The sequence below is a fragment of the Arvicola amphibius genome, chromosome 12 (assembly GCF_903992535.2).
Source record: "Arvicola amphibius chromosome 12, mArvAmp1.2, whole genome shotgun sequence".
In the NCBI taxonomy this organism is placed as follows: Eukaryota; Metazoa; Chordata; class Mammalia; order Rodentia; family Cricetidae; genus Arvicola; species Arvicola amphibius.
Window position 1 is genome coordinate 159,610,631 of NC_052058.2, and position 20,648 is coordinate 159,631,278.

General features: G+C 38.7%; 1 protein-coding gene across 1 annotated transcript in view; it reads left to right on the forward strand.

The window, feature by feature from the left end:
- The window catches only part of Dlg2 (discs large MAGUK scaffold protein 2), a 701,330-nt gene that overhangs the window by 272,444 nt on the left and 408,238 nt on the right, over positions 1-20,648 (forward strand). The window contains 2 exon segments of the mRNA XM_038313618.1: positions 977-1,121; positions 3,203-3,341. Of these exon segments, the coding sequence (XP_038169546.1) occupies positions 977-1,121; positions 3,203-3,341 (284 nt within the window).

The following is a 20,648-nucleotide window of genomic DNA, read 5'->3' on the forward strand; positions in this document are numbered from 1 at the left end:
ATTAACACTCTTCCCTTGGGGAAGAACGATAGACTCATAGCTGAGAGTATAACCAGTAACCAAGAGTGTGCGTAGCATATGCAAGACCTTGGGTTCAGTTCTCAGCGCTATGGGGAGGGGGGACTTACTGAGTGCTGACGTGAGCTTCAAGGGGCACTTTCAGAACAGATATTAATAATCGTAACACTGCTATTATAATGGAATCTAACAAGTGATGTGTATGAGTTATACTAAAAACATCCAAGCTGGATAAGCCCAGATAATTATCTGTCATATTATTTACAGTAGCAACATATAAAGAGCAAGAGCAAACTAAGTAGGTTCTAGCATGATAATTTAAACCACCGTTACAGCCATGCAAAGCAGTGAAAACAAAAGCTATGTTGCTTAATTATAATAATGTTACAGTCACTCTAGGCCTTCAAAACAGATCCCAAAATAATGTGTCCAAAATGTTTGCACTGATTTAAAGAAATACGTTAAAGGAGGAAACTTGTTAATTATTTTTATGTGTTTTGTGTTTTTGATTTCTTTGACAACACTTTCTATGTATTCTTTCTTCATTGTGTTGTTTTTGTGTTTGTTTTTTGTGGTGCTGGGAACTGATCCAAGGCCCTCACATATTCTCAGTAATCATTAAATATACCACTAATATGCATAACCAGCCATATACATATACATATCTATGTGAATATTTTAGTCATAAAGACAATACCAAATACTTTAAAAGCTCATTTATTTTTTTTTTCTATTTGCCATTTAATCACTTCCTCAGAGAGAGATGCAAAGCTGGCCTTATTCTGTAGCATTGACAGCTGTATCTAACCTGCTTTGGTTAAAGCCTACACTGTGTGTTCTGTCAAGGATGCTACACGTACCCAACTAATCATTGAAACCCAATAACCCTGTCTGCCTGGGTAGTCCTCTCTCTCACTTCGCAGGTTTGACTCCCATCTCGATCTTTCTCCCCTTTCAGGTAAACAACTATAGTTTAGAAGAAGTGACCCATGAAGAGGCTGTAGCGATACTCAAGAACACATCCGACGTTGTTTACCTAAAAGTTGGCAAGCCCACCACCATTTACATGACCGATCCTTATGGCCCACCTGACATTACTCACTGTAAGTACTGTGCTCGGCTGCGTCTTCTCACAGCCTGTGGGCTACGCAGAAGAGACCTCCACAATGCTGTCTTCACCCTCCGCTGACAGCTTCACTCATGTCAAGCTTCTCAGAACACTTCATTCCCATGTTGTCTTACAGGACCCCGGCTAATGTTTTAAAGGTGGAACACCTTGATGGATTGGCAGGTCCTCCGATGGAAGGGCCGAGTGATGTGATTTTAATCTTGCTGGTTACAATAGCATTGGTACAATGCAGAAGATAATTTCTCGGTCCCATGGAACATGAGTTCTCTCATGCCGATGTATTCCCTTGTCCTAGTTCATATCCACGTAGCAGCACAGTAAAAGGCAGATGCTGGAAAATAAGCCATAGATAGCTCTACACTTCCTCCTAGGGGAGAGGAACGGCCTCTGGGATGATAAAAATCACCATTTATTTTCAGTCCTCATCCTGCCTTTCATCTTCAGCTGAACTCGCTAGGCTCTGAAGAATTAAGAAACTAATCAGTCATTGTCTGTAGCAGTGGCTGAGGCAGCACTCCAAGGGCAACAGCTAACGTGAGTAGCTCTTCTGGGGACCACAGCAAATGCACTGCTACTTAGGATTTGCTCCCACTCCTCTGTCTTCTGGAACTAGATTTAGAAAGACTTCACTTTTGTGTAAACTCAGTGGGTGTTTCTATTGGCATACGTCAAAGTGTTGGATTTGAAACTTTGTGAGTTCCATTGTGAGTTGTGTGCGCTTGGGATGACTTCGGGACCAACTTTTAATTAGTACTATCACCTTAAGTAAGTGCTGAATCTTTCTTAGATCTAGATGTTTCTCTTGAGCAAAATTTAAGAACTAAATAACCTTAGCTCTAAAGGCCCATTACCTTAGCTATTACTTTTTGAAATAATGGTTCTGAAATGTCTTGCCCTCTAAATGGTCTTTTTTCCCCCCAAAGAAGGCTCTAAGCTGAGATAAGCCTTACCTAAGGGTAGGAAAGAGTTTTGACTTTCAAAGGCTTAAACTGAATAAATGTAGAGAAGTGGGGTAAGTCTGAGGGTTTATCACCGTACACAAAAGTTTCTAATCAATTAAAGTAATTTAACATGTGCTACATAACTTGTAAAGTAAGATTGTGAAGCCCATTTTACTTTAGAGAACATACAGCCACAGCCTTCAGCAGCATAGTGAAAGGGTAAGCTAATTCACATATGGGACTAGCAACACAATTTTTTGGAAATAAGAGGCAATATGTACAGTCAGATAAATGTGACACGGAGAAGGGATATTTGGGATCTTTGAAAGAACTGAGAGAGTCCATGCATAGCTGCCTTCAGAATTATACGTCTGAGCTGGGGTAAGAGGCACAAATAGTAGATATCTCCATTCAACAAAACAGTGGTGCAAATGCCAGAAACACTGGCTTTATCAGCTTGATAAAGAAGAGAATATATACCATTCCAAACAATAGTGACAGCGCAGGACATGAGAAAACAAAGCGAAGTTGGATTTCAAGAGTTTATCTTGGCATTCGAAACAGATTTGAGGAAAGAAGGAAATGGAGAGAGCCCCTGTCAAGAGATGTCAATGAGAGGATAGGTTAGAGGAGAACAAAAGAAAAGTCTTTGACATTGTAGACTTCCTGTGATGGAAGTCTAGCTTGTTTGAGGAGAAGGCTTAGTAGGAGAATGTACTCCTTGGGAGCCTTTTGCTTTGGATAACTGGATATTAATTATGTAAAATAAAAGTGAGCCCTACAATTAGAAGCTAGCATTTTCATTTCTACAGAAAATTAATCATCGTTCTGAAAATGTGTGTCAAGTCTCTCCTCCAATTCTTCTCATCACCTAATTATGCTAACGTGGGCAACAAATATAACTGTTATTACATCTTTCCAAAACTAAAGGTCAGCATGTGCTTATAGATGGGAAATGCAAACAGACAGCAATTCACCCCTCTTGGAGAATGGGAAAAATGTTGGCATGTAGGAAAGCCTTCATATTTGCAACACATCCCCTGAAGTATAACACATTGAATCACCCACATGAAAGGTTTGATTCCATTTTTCTTTTCTCTCCCCAACTCCTTAGCTTATTCTCCGCCGATGGAAAATCACCTACTGTCTGGTAACAATGGCACGTTAGAATACAAAACTTCCCTGCCGCCCATCTCTCCAGGAAGGTACTCACCAATTCCAAAGCACATGCTGGTTGAAGACGACTACACCAGGTCAGAGACGCTTCTAGCTTAAATGGGTTACCGTTTTTAGGAAGAAGTAACATTTGTGTACTAGGGCAACTGTTACTTAGTGGAAAGATGAAAGCTTCTAAGTGTTCTTCCAACTCAATGTAGTTTTACTTTCTGTGAGAATCTTCAAATAATTGTGTATGTGTAATGGGATTTCCTGCTAGATACTCACAGATTTCTTGGGAGAAACGGTATTATGTTTGTTTCCATAATAAAGTGATTGACGCAGATTTTTTACTTTTGGTCCCATCTGAGTTTTGTGGCCATTCTGTAGAGTGGTTTTCATTACTTGGTGAAAGGGAGTCATACCCAGGTTCAGAAAGGAGGGAATAGCTGGCTGTATTACCCATCTGATCAGAACTGAAACTCTGCTCTTCTGACTCTATTTTTCATATTCTTACTACCCATGGCAACCCACACGCAACAGAATTTGGAAGTTCCTATGCCCTCCCTCTAAAGGAAAAGCAGCGGGTGAGAAGAAAGGAGATGAATTTGCCTTTAAAGAGTTCAAAACTAATACATCATATTAATTCCAAGAGGGAGAAGGGAAAGAATCTCACAATACATCAATACATTTCTAATACCACAAGTGACAGCATATGGGCACAGAAATCTAAAAAATCAGGTCTGACAGTTCACAGAGAAAATTTTAATTTATTTACATTTCCAACAATAAAGAACCCAACAAATATTGAGTGATAAGTAAATAAATAAATAAATTGGTGGGTGAATAAAAATGATCATTTTTTGCTTTTTATTTTTAAACATGTTGTTCCAAAACTAGTATATGATTAACATACTTGGCAAAGAGGCAAAATGATGGTTATGAAACAAAATTCTCCCAAAGAGAGTTAGTTCTTTTTAAGAATACAGCCCTTGATGAATGGACCACTCTCCAACGGAAGACCACACAGCCAACAATATATGGGAAGCATAAATTAGCCTTGGCGGGTATAAAAAATGAAAAAAATAATGTATTTTTAAAAAGAAGTCACAAAGTGGATCTGGGAGGAGTTAGGGAGGGTGAATATGGTGAATATGATCAAAACACACTGAATGAAATACTCGATTAAAAATAAGATCTCCCTCAAATTCCCTTCAGAGCGACGTACTTTGAGCTGACCAGGATAACAACCTGTAATGAAAATTTCAAACATATACAAATGTATACTTAGATACAACTGGGGGTTAACATTGACTTTTCAAAATAAGTTCATAGTTTATACATTTCTCGGCAATTTGGTTTTTCCTTGATTTTTTTAAACAAAATTTGGCTGTGGTGACACACACTTTAATCCCAGCACTTAGGAAGCCAAGACAGGCAGATCTCTCTGAGTTGGAGGTTAGTCTAATCTACATAGTAGCTGCAGGACAGCCAAGGCTATATAGAGAAACCCTGTCTCAAAAAAATAAAAAGTGAGATTAAATATAGATATATAGCTATATTTCCACATATATTTGGATACATAACAAATAGAGGTGGATTGTTTTGGTTTTATATCTTATCTGTCTAATTGAAGTCATTTATCAGTTTTTACAAAGTAAAGGAGATTTCATGCTGCTATGTGCTTATTCTTTGGCTTTTCTGTTCCTTGGCATATATTTTTAAATGACTGAGTATTTCCTACTTATTTTGTAATATCAGTTTTGCTGAAACAGCTTGTTATATCTTTAGCCAGGGAACAAAACATTTGGAGCTGAAAACATACATCTGTGCAAATTTCTTCCAGGCTGAGATGTCTGAGCTCCGTGTTCTTAATTAAAATGAAAACTATGGCAAAGATAATCCTCAGGGCTCTGTGAAGTATTTTGTAAATATAGACACCTTTAAGCACCGAAGAATGATCTGTTTGCTTTCAGCCTGCCTCTAATATTGAAGCTGATTTTAATTTGAAATGTCATTTTATCTTACTAGGACCCATAATAAATTAACATTTGTTAAAGTCTCTTTATAATCCTGGCCTCTTGCTAGGTGTTTAACACATTCTGCTCATTTAATCCTTCTGAAAACAGAGGGATTGACTGCTATCACTATTTAGGGATGGAGAAATTAAACTTCACTCAAAGAGTTTATGGTTGCATAGCTTTTAAATAGAAAAAAACTTTGCTCTCTGGCAGTTTTAGAATCCTAACTAAAGTACATTTAGATTTCCTCTTTAGTACCAAAGTGAACATCAGCTTAAACCAATTCTTCTCATCAGAGAAACACATGGCTGGAAAGGGTCTGTAAGTTTTTTGAGCTATAAAGCCAGCTAGTGCAGGCGAGACCAGTCTCTGTCTCTGGCTAACTGTGGCCTTGGGTTAATCTTTTAACGTCTGCACACTCCATTTCCTCCCCTCTGTCAGGGAAGGGCCTTTGAATCTTTCTCTATGGGTTGTAGTAGTTAAATAAAAATGAGCTCAACAACCTAAAACCACGTGCAGCATGTAATAAATAATTAATTAGGTGTCTATATACAGAGCCTATACTTATTGTAATCCATAACTGACTTTAGAGTCATATAGAATGTTCTCACAGACAGACAGACAATCTCTCTGTAACATAGTCCTCCTACAGTATATATGTCTTGACTCTTGTTCTGTTTCCATGGAAGATATTCTTGCTAATAACCACACAAAATCTTATGAATGGTTGGTGCCTGGCAAAATCGTGACTAAAATTCTATCAACTCATACCCATGGACACTTCTTCTTGCCACTCTGCCAATGTCGGTGTGTCCTATCTCATGTTCCCTGGCTGTAAACTTTCTATGGGCAAGAGATACTTGCTCAGGGACATATTCAGTATTTTACTCATTATATTAATCCAACATTTTCTACTGGAGTATGGGCAGTAAGCATCTAAAAATTAATAAATTGAAGCAAAATAATACGTAAAGCAAGGCCTATTCCCTCTGCGCCGCTCAATTTTTCAGTAAAGGTAACTTTATTGTTTCATAGCCTTGAGGTTATATATTCTGGTATTAAATTTTCCTTCTTTTGTAAAATAATTATAATTAATAGCAGTTATTATGCCCTTACCTAGAAAATAAGGTGTTGGCATTTCTGTGGTAGTACTTATTCTTTTTAAATGCTGTAGATCCTTTAAATAAAATTTTAATGTTTATTTCATTTTTTCTTATATATGTGTGCGACATGTGTGTGACACGTGTGTATGTGACATGTGTGTGTTACATGTGTGTATGTCTTTTGAGAGGCATGGAGGGTATAGAATTCCCTAGAACTGGAGTTATAGGAGGTAATAAAGTCACAGGCTATGGATGCTGAGAACTGAACTCAGCTTCAAGAGTTCTACTGCTAAGCCATCTCTCCAGTCCTGGACTGAATTCCAGAGACAAGGAGGATTCAGTCACCAGTGTTATGGAGCATTATCAAAGGTCCCTAATACCATAAGAAGCATTTAAGAAACATTTGTAAGTGATTTTGAGGTTTATATAGACACCATAGGAACAGCCATAGCACCAAACGAAGTTTTGAAAAAGAGGTGACCTTGATTCTGAACTTGAGAGTATGTAGGTATTGACCAGGATGTTGAGATTTTATGAACTTTGTGTGTGTGTGTGTGTGTGTGTGTGTGTGTGTGTGTGTGTGTGGTCTGTGACCATATGAGAATGTAAAACCCACGAATACTCCATACTCCTGAAAACAAGCATGGAAAAATCTCTCCAAAGTGTACTTAGGAAAAGTCCCACAGCTAAAGCGATTGTTTGTTCCCAGCATGCCAAGTACTGGCTCTCTTCACACTTGTGGTTCCTCCATAATTAAAAATTGTCATTATTTATGCCAGAAAAAAGTCAGAAAGGGAATTTGTAGTAGGGAGATAGCTTGTAAAGATTTAAAGAGGAATATAAAGTGTGTGTGTGTGTGTGTGTGTGTGCGTGTGTGTGTGTGTGTGTGTGTGTGTGTGTGATTCTGGGTAATAGTCTAAATGTTTATAAATTTAAAAAACTAAAAAAAAATTAAGAAAATGCCTCATGTGATACAGCAAGAATCAAAGTAAGAATTCTAATCAGCCTACCTTTAAAGGTCTCCTCCCCCATCTGCACGTGTCATCTCACAGAGATGACTTTACAGCTTGTAGTCTTGTTCCCGTCACTCAGTACCACATGACCAACTTCATCTCTGTAAGTCCTCAATTCCTTCACTATAGATTTGAAGTAAAGGATCTTCTTATTCCTTTACAGAAGTATAAGGTTATAATATAATAATAAATTATGAATACTATATTCATTCCAGAAGATTATATGGGGTTGATACTATCTTTGAGTTATATGTTTAAGGATGTTATTATATTTGTCTAAAGTAACAAATCAAGAATTCAATAATGATGGGAGTTTAGCAATCAGGAAAGCATTTCTATAGATTCAGAATTCTTCAACAACCTCTAAAATCACATCAAGCTAGAAATATCTGATTATAAATGCCTCATATATTTCTCAGTCTGTTGTAAGGAGTATTACTCTATTCCTCTGGTTTATACTCCCTCTGTTATGGATAGGTAGTAAAGATTTTTAAGCAATTTTGACTAGAATGATGCTACCATGACTTAGCTGATCTCTTTCTCATTACATTTGTAAATATTTTTTCCAATTTATAGAAAGGGAACCTAAATGAAACAGTCTTGGATGAAAATGTCTTCATAGAGAGCCTACTGAGATACAGTAGAGTCGTGTTGTAGGGGGCTACTTGTTTGTTCCGGGCTGCCCAGAACCAAAATAATTACACAGAAACTGTATTAATTATAACACTGTTTGGCCTACTAGCTTATGCATATTTCTAGCTCACTCTTATCTCTTAAATTAACCCATTTGTATTATTTTATATTTTACCATGAGGCTCATGGCCTACCAGCAAGAGTCCAACTGGCAGCTCACATCTTTACCCTCTTGTGGCTACATGGCATCTCACTGACTCTGCCTTCTTTCTCCCAGCATTCAGTTTAGTTTTCCCCACCTACCTTGTGCCAGCCCAAGACAGTTTCTTTATTAACTAATGGTATTCACAGCATACAGAGGGGAATCCCACATCAGAGTCCATCAGTGTGATGAAGAAATCTGGCTTTCAGCTGGGTATGATTGTTCACTGTTGTAATCCAAGTACCTGGGGAGATAAGGCAAGAGGGTTACCATGAGTCTGAGGCCAGACTGGGCTACAGTATAAGATCTTGACTCAAAAAAAATAAATAAATAAAAATAAAAACAATGGTGCTCATGTGGCTTTTGACTGAGACTTACAAGCTGTCAGATTTGGAAGGGCCGTGTATACATGTAGCCTAATCTGCTGCATGATGGAAAGCAAGCACAGGCCTAGAATGAATGATTTGTTGGCTCCGTCTGGTCCTCTTCTTGTAAGCAGTAGAGCCAAATAGAGAAATAATGTTGTTGAATATGCAACGCAGTATTCGTTCTGTTTCTCGAAGCTGACATTTACTGTTTGGAGAATGAAGGATCTGGAAGAAGAATTCAAACAAGCTGCCATCAATGGAGCATCACCTGTGAACGGGGAAAACGTCACAGGCTACCTTCCACCACCCATTCCTCCTCCTTGCCATCACATCTTCCCTCGTACTCAGGAGTGTGAGCCATGTTTGTTTACCATCCAGATCCATCTCTTGAGAGTAGCCAAACAAATCCTCAGCACTAAACTGAAACAAAAAGAAATGGGTTGCAAAATTAAACTCTCACCAGGCAATTGCTTAATTTCCTAATGAATGCAGTCAACGTCGTTAAGGAAATCGGGGAGGTAGAACTGGGCTGTGAGAGATGTGTGTCCTATAACTAGAAACTGAATTCATGTAACCTTAAAGGCACACACACACACACACACGTGTATATATACATATATATGTGTGTGTGTATGAGTGCCTATTTGGCTGTCACCATAGAGGAGGCTTGCACATATTTTGGTTGATACTAAAGCATAAGCCAAATAAAATCTCTAGAATCCTCATGTATAGAAACTAAAACAACTCTGAATTGTGACTATGATGTTCACCTGCTTGATTGGTCATCTAAGTACATACCAAACCACTCTCTAGAAGTCCACCTCTACCCTGTTTCCCCCAAATACAGAATACCAGCTTCCTAGATATGCTTCTGACATATACCCAAGTTGTCATTTCTCCTTCATTGACTTACCCATCCAGTGATTATTCAGTTTCTAAGAGGTATCCCACATAGTTATTAGAAACAAAATTGCAGTAGTGAAAACACATTAGGTTACTGTCCTTATGGAATGTCTATTCTGGTATAATAATAAGATAGATAAAGTTCAGAACTAGTTGGGAAATATAGAGAAACCACAATAGGATGCTGTGATAGTCAAGGACTAGGGGAGAGCAGCTCATGAGATAGAATACCTTGAGCGTGCCTCCCTGAGGAGACAACGATAGTGTTGAGCTAAGAACTTAAGAATGAGGACACATGCTTATGCAAAAATCAGAGAAAGGATGCTACGAAGAAGAGGAAGAGTGAAGGGGGAGGATAAGAGGAGGAAGAAGCAGAGGAGAGGAAGGGGGAAAAGAAAGAGGAAGAGAAGGAGGAGGAGATGATGAAAAGAAGGAGGAGAAAGAGGAGAAGGAGAAGAGGAAGAGGAGGAGAAGGAGGAGGAGGAGGAGGAGGAGAAGAAAAAGAAGGAGGAGGAAGATGAGGAGGAGGAGGAGGAGGAGGAGGAGGAAGAAGAAGAAGAAGAAGAAGAAGAAGAAGAAGAAGAAGAAGAAGAAGAAGAAGAAGAAGAAGAAGAAGAAGAAGAAGAAGAAGAAAGAAGCAGCAGCAGCAGCAGCAAGGCCAAAAGTCACTGCATTGGAAGTAACTTCGGTGTGTTTAGGGAACTTGGCTAATGGAAGCATGAAGAAAATCAGGCTGGGGTAGAAGGCAGGAACCAGATGATAAAGGATTCAGGGGTAATGATGAACTATGAGTTTATTCTAAAGTACATTAATAATCTACTGATGAATACTAGCCAGTAAATCTAAATTACCTTGTGTACGGGATTTCTTTTAAGGCTTCTTTGAGAAGTTGTTGAGCCACTGAAGAGATTTTACAGCGGTGGCAAGGGGGTCAGAAGTGAAAACACAGTGGAAAGGGGGGATGTGAACTGTGTTTTGAGCTACATCCTACAGCCCATGCTCATCATGAGGAGCTAGCCTGATCTAGTTAGACTGCGTTACTATAGGCCATCTTTACTTTTATTTCATTGTTTGTGAACAAACCCCAAAGAAAATATGTTTCCAAAGTTTGGGAGACATTGAATCAAATAACCCCAACTTCCCAAGTATTGTATCTTGCTCACAGTCTTTTAGCAAGTGCTCAACATGAGGGATGTCACTCAGGAAGAAGATGTGGAACAAGCAGAGCCAGAGGTCGCTGTCAGGGCATGAGCCTGTAGGCTGTCTGCTTTTTATCTTGAAGTCTATGCTTTAAGGGAGGATTGGATTAACTGAATTTCTGTTCTTCATAATATAATATAATTATCTTCCCCTATGTGCTTTCAACCAAGCACAAAAGGAAATAGTCAGAGGGACTGTCAACAAAGTGAGCCTGCACGAGAATTCTGATGAACACTCGGGTCCTAAGTCCCCAAGGCCACCTGCTCAGACTTGACCCCAGCCTTTCTACTGAAGGACCTTAAGTGTGCAACAGAGCCACGCTCTGCTTCAGCTTTCTCATTTATAAAAGGAGCAGAGTGGCACTCCCCACCTCGAAGGTTTATCGCGACCATAAACGAGTTCACATGTGAAGTGCTAGGAAAGACATAAACGTTTTGTTGGACTAGCTGTTATTAATACTATTTTTAAAATAAGGCATATAAGATAAATTTTTCACAAATAAAACTTCTGGGTTAACATCTTCCCCAGATACTTATTGAAACTGAGCCAGCAGTGTGATACAGCTGCGCAAGCAGGGTATAATCTTTATATGCTTCTTCAACCTACTTACACTGCAGATCACCTTAGAGGGGTTTTATTACGAGAAACAGCATAATCCAATAGCTTTATTGAGAATGTTATTTTTTATGACATAAGGAACATCTAATACTACATTACTGAAAATATAAACTGGGAGTCAATGGAGCTAACCCTGGTATAAACAGTCTCTCTACTGACCGCTGCAGCTAAGTACAAATACACTTTTGATAAATTGTAGGGTTCTGTTTTCTTTCTGGTTTGTTATGGTAGCTAATCGCTAACATCAGTAGGATTTCTCTGTTAAAATTCTTCACAGTGCGAGTAGGTTTCCTCACAAATTTTCTAAAGCTCATTATAAATATCACCAATTTAAGGATTCATAAGCAGATGCCTTGAAATTACCCATTCTGCTCTGTGTTGCTCGCCTGTTTTCTCCAACAGGGGGAGTGCTGATACAAGAAATGGTTAACCTGTGCTACAGACAGAGACTAGATCATTAGTGAAAGTTACAAGGGGAGTTTTCTCTTTATTGATGAGATCTCCACATAACCACTAAGGTTACATACCACCACCCGGAGGTGTGATTCATAGTGATTCAGTTAGAAGCAGAGAGAATTAACAAGAGTTAGCAAATCTAAATTAGAGAGGAAACACCTAAAAAACATATTGGAAACATATTAAGTTCTGTTTACTGCCAGAATATTAATTCAGTGTTAGCAAAATAAAGTTGTAATGAGAATTGAAAGATACATAGAAGTCAATTTATGGAGATTCATCACTTTCTATGCCAGTAACGAACAACAATGTGCCCCTATATCTTATGAAAGATGGTTATTGTACATATAAACCTACGTCATTGATTATTCAAATTATCAAATCAATACTGTATTTTTTGTGACACGAGTTCATCATCACCATTACAGACTGAATGGTGTGGTAAGAAAGGAGGAAATAGACTAACGGTGAACAGGGGATAGTTTTAGGGGATCGATATAAAAGACATCAGCCATGGTTCATAGTTGCCCGCCTTGGACCGCAAGTCAATTACTGTCAACAACACGGTGCACAGCTTGTTTCTGGCCCTTATCTCTGTGAACTGAAACAGGTTACATGCTATGACTCAGGGCAACTCACCACGATCTATGCCTCTGGGAGATGACTCTAACTGCCATACGTCACGGAGAGGATAATAGAACATAGAGATTATCTCCTTCCTTATCATATCCATGTATAGACTTTGGTAGTGAGTTAGCAGTGACAGCATTGTCATCTCTGGGTGGCTTCTGCCATAACCTGTATCATTAGCTTCTGTGGGTGAGTGATATTATTTCGTTTTTATTCATTATCATCATCATCATCATTATTATTATAGAGATTATTTATTGTTAATGAGCACCTTAACAAATACAAGAAAACTGTGGGCTATCACCATTACATTATAAACACAGTTTTACCCTATTGAAGACTTGACTAATTTTAGTTGTATAATTACTTATTTATTACTTATTTAGTTATTTATAATTACTTATTTAGTTGTATAATTCACTTATTGTCTTTAGATGATGTCAGTAACACAGACAATGCATTAATTATATCTGATTAGAAAATCATTTTTAAAACATTACTTTTGCATAGTTTCTGGACAATCTTTGCAATGTTCACCACTAAAATCATTTCCTTATTTTTTGCAACACACATCAGCCAGATATTTGTTCTATTTGGATTTCTGCTCTTTGTTTTTTAACTATTTTTATTATAAAAAATGCACATTTATATAAACTCAAAAAATTAACAAAATATAAAGAATACCAAAGTAAGCATTCTATAAGATGAATAAAATAAAAACTCAAGGTATTCAAAATATTTCAATATATAATATAAAATGTATAATACAGTTGAACCATAATTTACTTATATGAATTTGTATTGGATATTAGGTTATTTGTTTTTTATGATAGTACTTGCACAGTGTTTCTGACCTCCCACCCCTGCTTCCTACTTATGTGTAAGACAGATGTCTATGTCTTTCTTGTCTAACCAACTTCTCACTTGATTTCCTCTTAGCCTTCTAAACAGTAACTATTCATAATAGTAAACCTGCTATTGGTCCCATCCAGCCTTTCCGTAACGATCATTGTAAACGATCGCTCTATTCCTTTGTTGCTCTTGACACAGTGGTCACTGTGGTCAGCCTCCTACCTATTTTCTTTTCACATCCTGGACCCCAACAACCAGCAAACTCTTCAAAATACACTCACAACATGCTCTCTTCTCCATGGACAGCACACTAGTTCAAGACACAACACTTGTTATTTGGTTATTCCAGAAGTCTCCAAATGATTTTCCTTGCTAACCTCTTTATGCATACGACATCAGGCATTGATGTTGAAATGATAAACCATACAACGTGGCTGAGGCTATTGGCAAATGAGAAGAGCAGCTTCTGCACACTCTGCACATCAGTGAGTAGTTGTGTTACCACTGATATAAAAGAAAAATCAAACTGGTAACCTGGGAATTGAGTATTGCCTGTCTCCCTATACAAAGGTATATATGTTTTGTGAAAACAGGAGAGCTTGATTGTTTTAGATATTAGCCTAGTAAAAGGAAGAGTTCCAAGAACATATTTAATATTTAGTAAATATGTGTATTGTAAATATGATAGATTTACATTTGGAACAGTACTGGACTCTTTAGTATGCTGACAGATTGGTTTCTTAATTTTATTTTTTGGCTGAGTCTATTCACCCAGCTGCATTTGGAAACCTTTTTCTTAATGCTCTTTCATTTAAATTAAGTTAAATGTATCTATTTTTAATCTTACTGATTTTTCATGTTTTTAAGAGAGTAAAAGCTCAACCCTCCTCATCTGATTCTCTCCTCTCTAATTCCTTGCCTACCGCCTCTCACCACCATTTCTTCAAACTTCATGTTGTCTTTTGCTTTATTGTTTCAACCACTGAGTCCCCTTAGTGCTGCCTGCGAATGCGTGTAGAACCATCTCCTGGAGCAAGGGTAACCTTTTAGGGGCCACAACCCCGAAGAAAACTAACTCTCGCTCCACAGAAGCGTTCCTATGCCTCTCTCCCTAGCATATTATTTTATTGGCATATATCCATTATACAAAGCATTGAAATTAATGGTGACATTTTTCTGCATGTATATCACATAATTGGACCACATGATTTCCCTTTGCCCAATTTTTCCCCATGTCCCTATCCTGCTCTTCCTCTTCTAAAATAATTCTCTTTCAAGTTAAATGCCTTTCTCTTTCATGTTGACTGTCATGCCTTTACTCTCCCCCTTTGTTCTCCATTTCTGCTCATTTGTTTGGTTAGTCCTTCGTTTAACCCATGCATACATTATTTCTTCTTTCTACCTTTTCTCTTATTCATTTAACAAATATTAGTTACCAGTATTCGATATTCTCAGGGAGACAGTAATGTGAACTGCTCAGAGATGCATCTAAGTAAGCACCAAGTGTAATAGAAGGGCTGTGTGCTTGTTGCAGAGGATGGAACGCTTCAGACAGGGCATCTGGTACAGGCCAGTGGGTCAGGGACAGTGTCATACAGGAGGTGACAGAGACTGGGATACTAATAGGAATTGACCAACCCAAGTGACTTCTTATGACAGCTTCCCCAGAGTCCAGTCTGGAAGGGGAGACATGAGTGTAAAGTCCATACAAAGGGGAAAGAGGAGGTTTTCTTCAATTCATCCTCTGGCACCAACACTGGCTTATGATTCTTACAAGCCATAATCAGGATCAAAACATGCCAGTTATATACAATATTACTTACATTCCTTATATATGTATAAGAAAATTTATACAAATTTATGGAGGTGTTGTTCGGATAATATCTTACGACTACAAATTACTTGAGTTAAGTGCATAATAATTAAAGAGGCACTATTGTAATTGTTCTGTAACCATGAGGCAACAATGCCGAACCTGACCCATGTGGGGCTCAGCTATGAGTGATGGAAGCAGCAAGAGTATGACAGGTTAATTGATTTGTACAGTATGACACGTTAAATGGTTTGTACAGTATGACAGGTTAAATGGTTTTAGACATAACATCTCGTAAGTAGTCTCAAAATGTAACTTATAAATACTTAATACTTTTTCTGTGATTCCTCTTTAAAAAGGTAGTATTATGAGATCTCACCTATGGTCTTAGATAACTTCTTAAATTTCCAGGGTTTCCCACCATATAACTATTTCTCTGGAGGCAGTAAGGCAGAGGGAAGTTGCAATGCCTATGGGGACTAGGCAGATGTAGGGCTGTACCCAAACTCTATAATCAATGTAAAAATGATTATACTGGTCAAAAGCGCATGGTCAGCTCTGCAGCTTGAGTAGGTGTTGTGGGCATAATGCACAGTGTGGTGACTACAGATAACAATGGTGTGTTTCCATGAAGGACCTCCCTACCAGGTGTATAATTGTGGGCAATGCTTCCCTCTGCTTTCCCAGCTGCAGAGAATGGCACTTTGTTTCATGATGCTGTTGAAGAACAGATCCCACAATTAGATAAATTAGTAGTCAGCGTTGAGTAAGTGCTTCTTCTTCCTTTCCCATTTTAGTAGAGAGACACTAATTCTTATCTTTTATTATTGATAATCTAAGTAAACATTTTTCCACATGAAGGGCAAAGAGGGGGAAAGGGAGGGAAAGGATCATTCAGTCTAAGCTTACTTATGGGTTTGTCACATACAGCAACATACATTACATCACAAGAACTTATGAGATGGAACAGTTTATTAAGGTTTATTTAATGTCAGACAATGTTTCATGAGTTAGCACATTGATCCGTCATCTAAGTTGCCTGACATGAACAATTCTTCTCAACCACTTAAATTCGATAAAAAAGATGCTTCATCTTCTTTATGAATATTTCTGGTCAATACCAGGACTAGGGTAACAACAATTAAAGAAAATACAAAAATCTGTCTTGAACAAATGGTAATAACCATAACACATTCTGAAATTGCCCTGTCTCCAAACATAAAATATCCTGTGTTGTCTTTAAAGAAAGGATTATTTCTCCTCATTTTATAAGAAAGCTAAAGTAAGTCATATTGGTATTACACACATAAAGTCGTGATCACTTATCACTCCATAATTCAAATTTTTAACTGTTTTTACCTATTTTTTATCCCCATCTTACAATGATGCACCAAGGCAAAGTACTATTACAGAAAAGCCCTTAGGTTGGAGATAGATTCCACAAGCCACAATCATTGACCATGATACTAAAGGTCATGCAATTGGAATAAAATAGTTTTAAGAGTTCCAACCCACACCAGAGTTTTGGTCTTTTGGGTATACCACATAGATGCTTTGCTAGCGTTAAGATTTCTAGAATTTTCCCTGTGCTCGTTGGTCTTTGGCTTTTTATGTTCTTTCGAAAGATGCAACTGGAGTCTTATGTGATTGTCCTCATTCTAGAAACAGTTTTACAACCTGGTTTGGTGCTGTGTCAGGTTGGAGAAGATGTCATTGCAATGCCTGTCATTCTGCTATTACTCCAGACTGAATATGCCTTAATGCAGATTTTAGTGGAAGAACTTAGCTTTGGTTGTGGTTGTAGCTGTGCCGTCAACATTAACATCTATTCTGATCTTGAGATTGTTTTACAATGGGGTTTGACCTTGGCATAGAGCTGCGTCCTTTCTCATGTAGACTCTCTTAATAAAAAATGTCAATTGATCCAGTGGAGTCCAATATCTTTGCTTTATGCTTTGTTCTTCTGCCCCTAACCTTTTTTAAAGACTCATTTGCCACCTTCGACAGGAGATGAAGCAAAAATGAAACAGCTGAAATAAGTGGTCATAGCAAAAAGTTTTCAAAGTTATTATGTGAGGTCCTGATCTGAATTCGTAATGGTGTTGGTAAACCTTTAACACTGTCTGCTACTGCCCAGAATAGTGCTTTCCCTATTCCGCACTTTATTCACTTAGTATAACATGCAAAGGACAGAGAAGTATCCTACCTATTTTACACTGGAGAATCTGACATGGCAGAGATTGTACAGTCTCTACCATAACTGTTTAGAAAGCAAGTGGTGGAGTCTGAAGAAACCCACGCTCCAGATACCAGGATGTGGTCTTGGTTAAGAGCACAGATCAGGCAAGTAGACAAATGTAGAGTTGACCCCACCAGCTGTTCCATCTTGGATGCATATCCCCTTCTCTTCCTCGGGGCCCCTCTGTGTCTATGTCCTGGTTTGTTTATTAGGTTTGAAGTCAGCCTTGTTTATTATAGGGATACCATTTATGGAGAGCTAGCACAAACTGACCTGGAGGCTAGCCTTTAATGTTCTGGACTATTAATCTCCACTGTCCGTTTAGGCACCAGTTTACTACTGCTTAGTCGGGTGAGACTCAAAACTGAATAGGGGAAAAGCACTCCTTCCCTTTTCCAAGGAAATTAGACGCATACATAGTGGGATGGGGTTGGGGGTTACAGACTGAGCTAAGTGGCAAAGCACTGACCTAGAAAGCACAAAGCTGAGTTCAGTCCTTAGGGCTAGAGAAAGGAGGAAAAAAATACCAAAAAAGGTAAAAACACAGGTACACTACACATCTGCTTTTCAAGGTGAAGTTATATGCATAATATAATCACTGCTGAAATAATTATTTTATTCCTTCCCTTAAAATGGGAAATTACTATTTGCTCTGTAAATGTTAACACGTGTCACCTGAATATTTTCAAGTCAGAAAATTCAGTGCAATAACTGATATTCTGTAACGTGGAAAGAATTGACGCAATTCAAACAAATGACTAGTTCATAGGTTTCTCAAAAACAACGGACCCGTTATCTAAAGCTATCGCTTTTAATTACTGTACCAAACAGGAACAAAATAGAAACTGACCCTTTTTTTTATTAAATCAAATGAACAGAACTGAAAACCCTAGTGAGTCTGATGTCCTGACTGGCTTGGGAGCCTATGACTTAAATCCATCACTTCTTTGATGTCAGAATATTACAGTACCAAAGGTAAAAACATAATGTGATGTATTAGAAGAAAACATGTATATTTCTCTTTGGCAGTCTAGTCGATGAAAACAATGGATTGCACTAAGGACACAGCGAGCATTAATGCAGAAGAGAAGACATTTATTGCTCCTGAGCAAGGCTTACTAGACACAGAATCTGAGCTCCAATTTTATATTTTAAAGTACCAGACATCTTTTAAAAAAAAAAAAAGCAGTGCAAAGTTTACTGTGTTAAAACACATCTGTTTTTTTAAGGCATTACTAAATCTCCTTTAAATGAAATTACACCTGACAATAAGTTCTCCCTCGCCTGTCTTTCTTGTCTGGTCCTGACTGAGCAGCAATGGTTTAGCAGCTCAGACATTTGAAGATCAAAAAGCAAAAAGCAAAATGCCTTTGGTATAATTCTACTTTCCTTCCCACATCACAAATTTCCAGTGATACAGGGAGCATTAATATCTCCATATTTGCTTCAAATGCACTGAGAAGAGTGTGACAAATTCATACAATGAACCATCAGTTCAATAAATGATGACATTTCTCTTTTGACGTATGCTTCTTAAGAAAGGACGGGTTACTTTAGTGCAAGTGCTTTGTACAAACACACCTCCATTTCCTATTGAAGCTTCTCTTTATTAATACACAGAGATCTTAGGTGTTCCCTCAAGCACACCCAAAAGCAGGATTGACAGTGTGGTCATGGGTCACAGAGTCCAGAGTACAGAGATGCTGCTGTTCATCTCATGTCAAGGGCAGCAGAAAGAGGCTGTGGAGAGATGGACGCATTTGTATTCCCACGCCGGTCCTTGGCTGCCACCTGCCTGCCTCGCATCTGTTGTGTTTAAAACATGTTCCTTCTGAGAAGGCCTGGGTATCTTGCACAGCACAGAGATTCAGCAGTGCACGCCGTTACCACAGACCCTTATTTTGCTTTGCTTTTCTCCATTTAATTTGCTTCAGTAAAGGATCACGTGGTGGATGTCAGAGTGAATGAGATGTACATTCCAGACACTGTCTAGACGTTCCTTATCTATGCACCTTTGTCTTCTCTGAGCCTCAGTGTAAGTCTGTGAAATTGTGTGTGTGTGTGTGTGTGTGTGCACCTGTGTGTACATATAGACAGACACATGTACATATTTTATCCACTGTTAAAATCTGTTGAAGTGAAAACCAAGGATTGTGATACATACAAACAAATAAGCTGAGTTAAAAATCGTTTCCTGTCATTGTATCAATTCTGTATTCAACTATTACTCTCACGCACACCCTGTCACCACTCACCCCAAAACTTCCAAGGTGTACCTGTCTTAAAATCGTATAGGAGAGGGTTTTTTAAGAGGGGTTATATGATGCTAAACTCTATATTATATCCCTCCCTTCTGACTGTAGCCCAAGTGGCCCTTAAGATTTCCCGACCACAGCCGAGGGCGGGTGGTGGCGCATGCCTTTAATCCCGGCACTCGGGAGGCAGAGGCAGACGGATCTCTGTGAGTTCGAAGCCAGCCTGGTCTACAAGAGCTAGTTCCAGGACAGGCTCCAAAGCCACAGAGAAACTCTGTCTCGAAAAACCAAAAAAAAAAAAAAAGATTCCCGACACAAACCAAGGGCGTCCACGGGGCTTTTAATGTTTGTTTTTTGTTTGTTTGTTTGTTTTTGTTTGTTTGGGTTTTTCGAGACAGGGGTGTTTCTCTGCAGCGTTGGAGCCTGTCCTGGAACCTAGCTCTTGTAGGACGCAGGCTGGTCCTCGAAATCACAGAGATCCGGCCTGCCTCTGCCCTCCCGAAGTGCCGGGATTTAAAGGCTGTTGTGCGCCACCCTATCCGCCCGGCTGGCTTTTAAATGTTTGGGCCATTTCTTTTCACTGTTTGTTTCGGCCATGACCTTCATGTGGTTTTCTTCTTCCCTGATTCCCCCTTGAAAGTGATCCCGAATGCAAAAATTCTAAAATTTCCTCCCCATCTGCTGGATGTTTCTGAATCGGATATATACAGTGGATACAAGTTTCCGTTGCCTTGTGGTTTACTAGTGAACAAGAACAGCCACCCCTCTCTAGGGCTTTGTTGCCAGATGCTGTTACCTCTCATTGTCGGTTCTCTAGGACTGTCTGACACAGCTGTGGTTGCACTGGTCTAGTGAAGGTCAGTTCAATTATCCCATTTTCCTGGGATTGTTAAGGGAAACCAATAGGCCTTCTTGACAAACAGACTTTTCTTTTTCTGCCATGTCGGGGCTATCATGTAGAGCCTGCTTGGGATTCTTTGGCTGACTGTGTGACGGGCCATTCTGTACTAGTAGATGGTTAAGAACTAGACAAAGGCACCCAAGATTTAGACAATTTGAGTAACTTCCCCATTCACACAAATGCGTAAGTAGTAGGAAA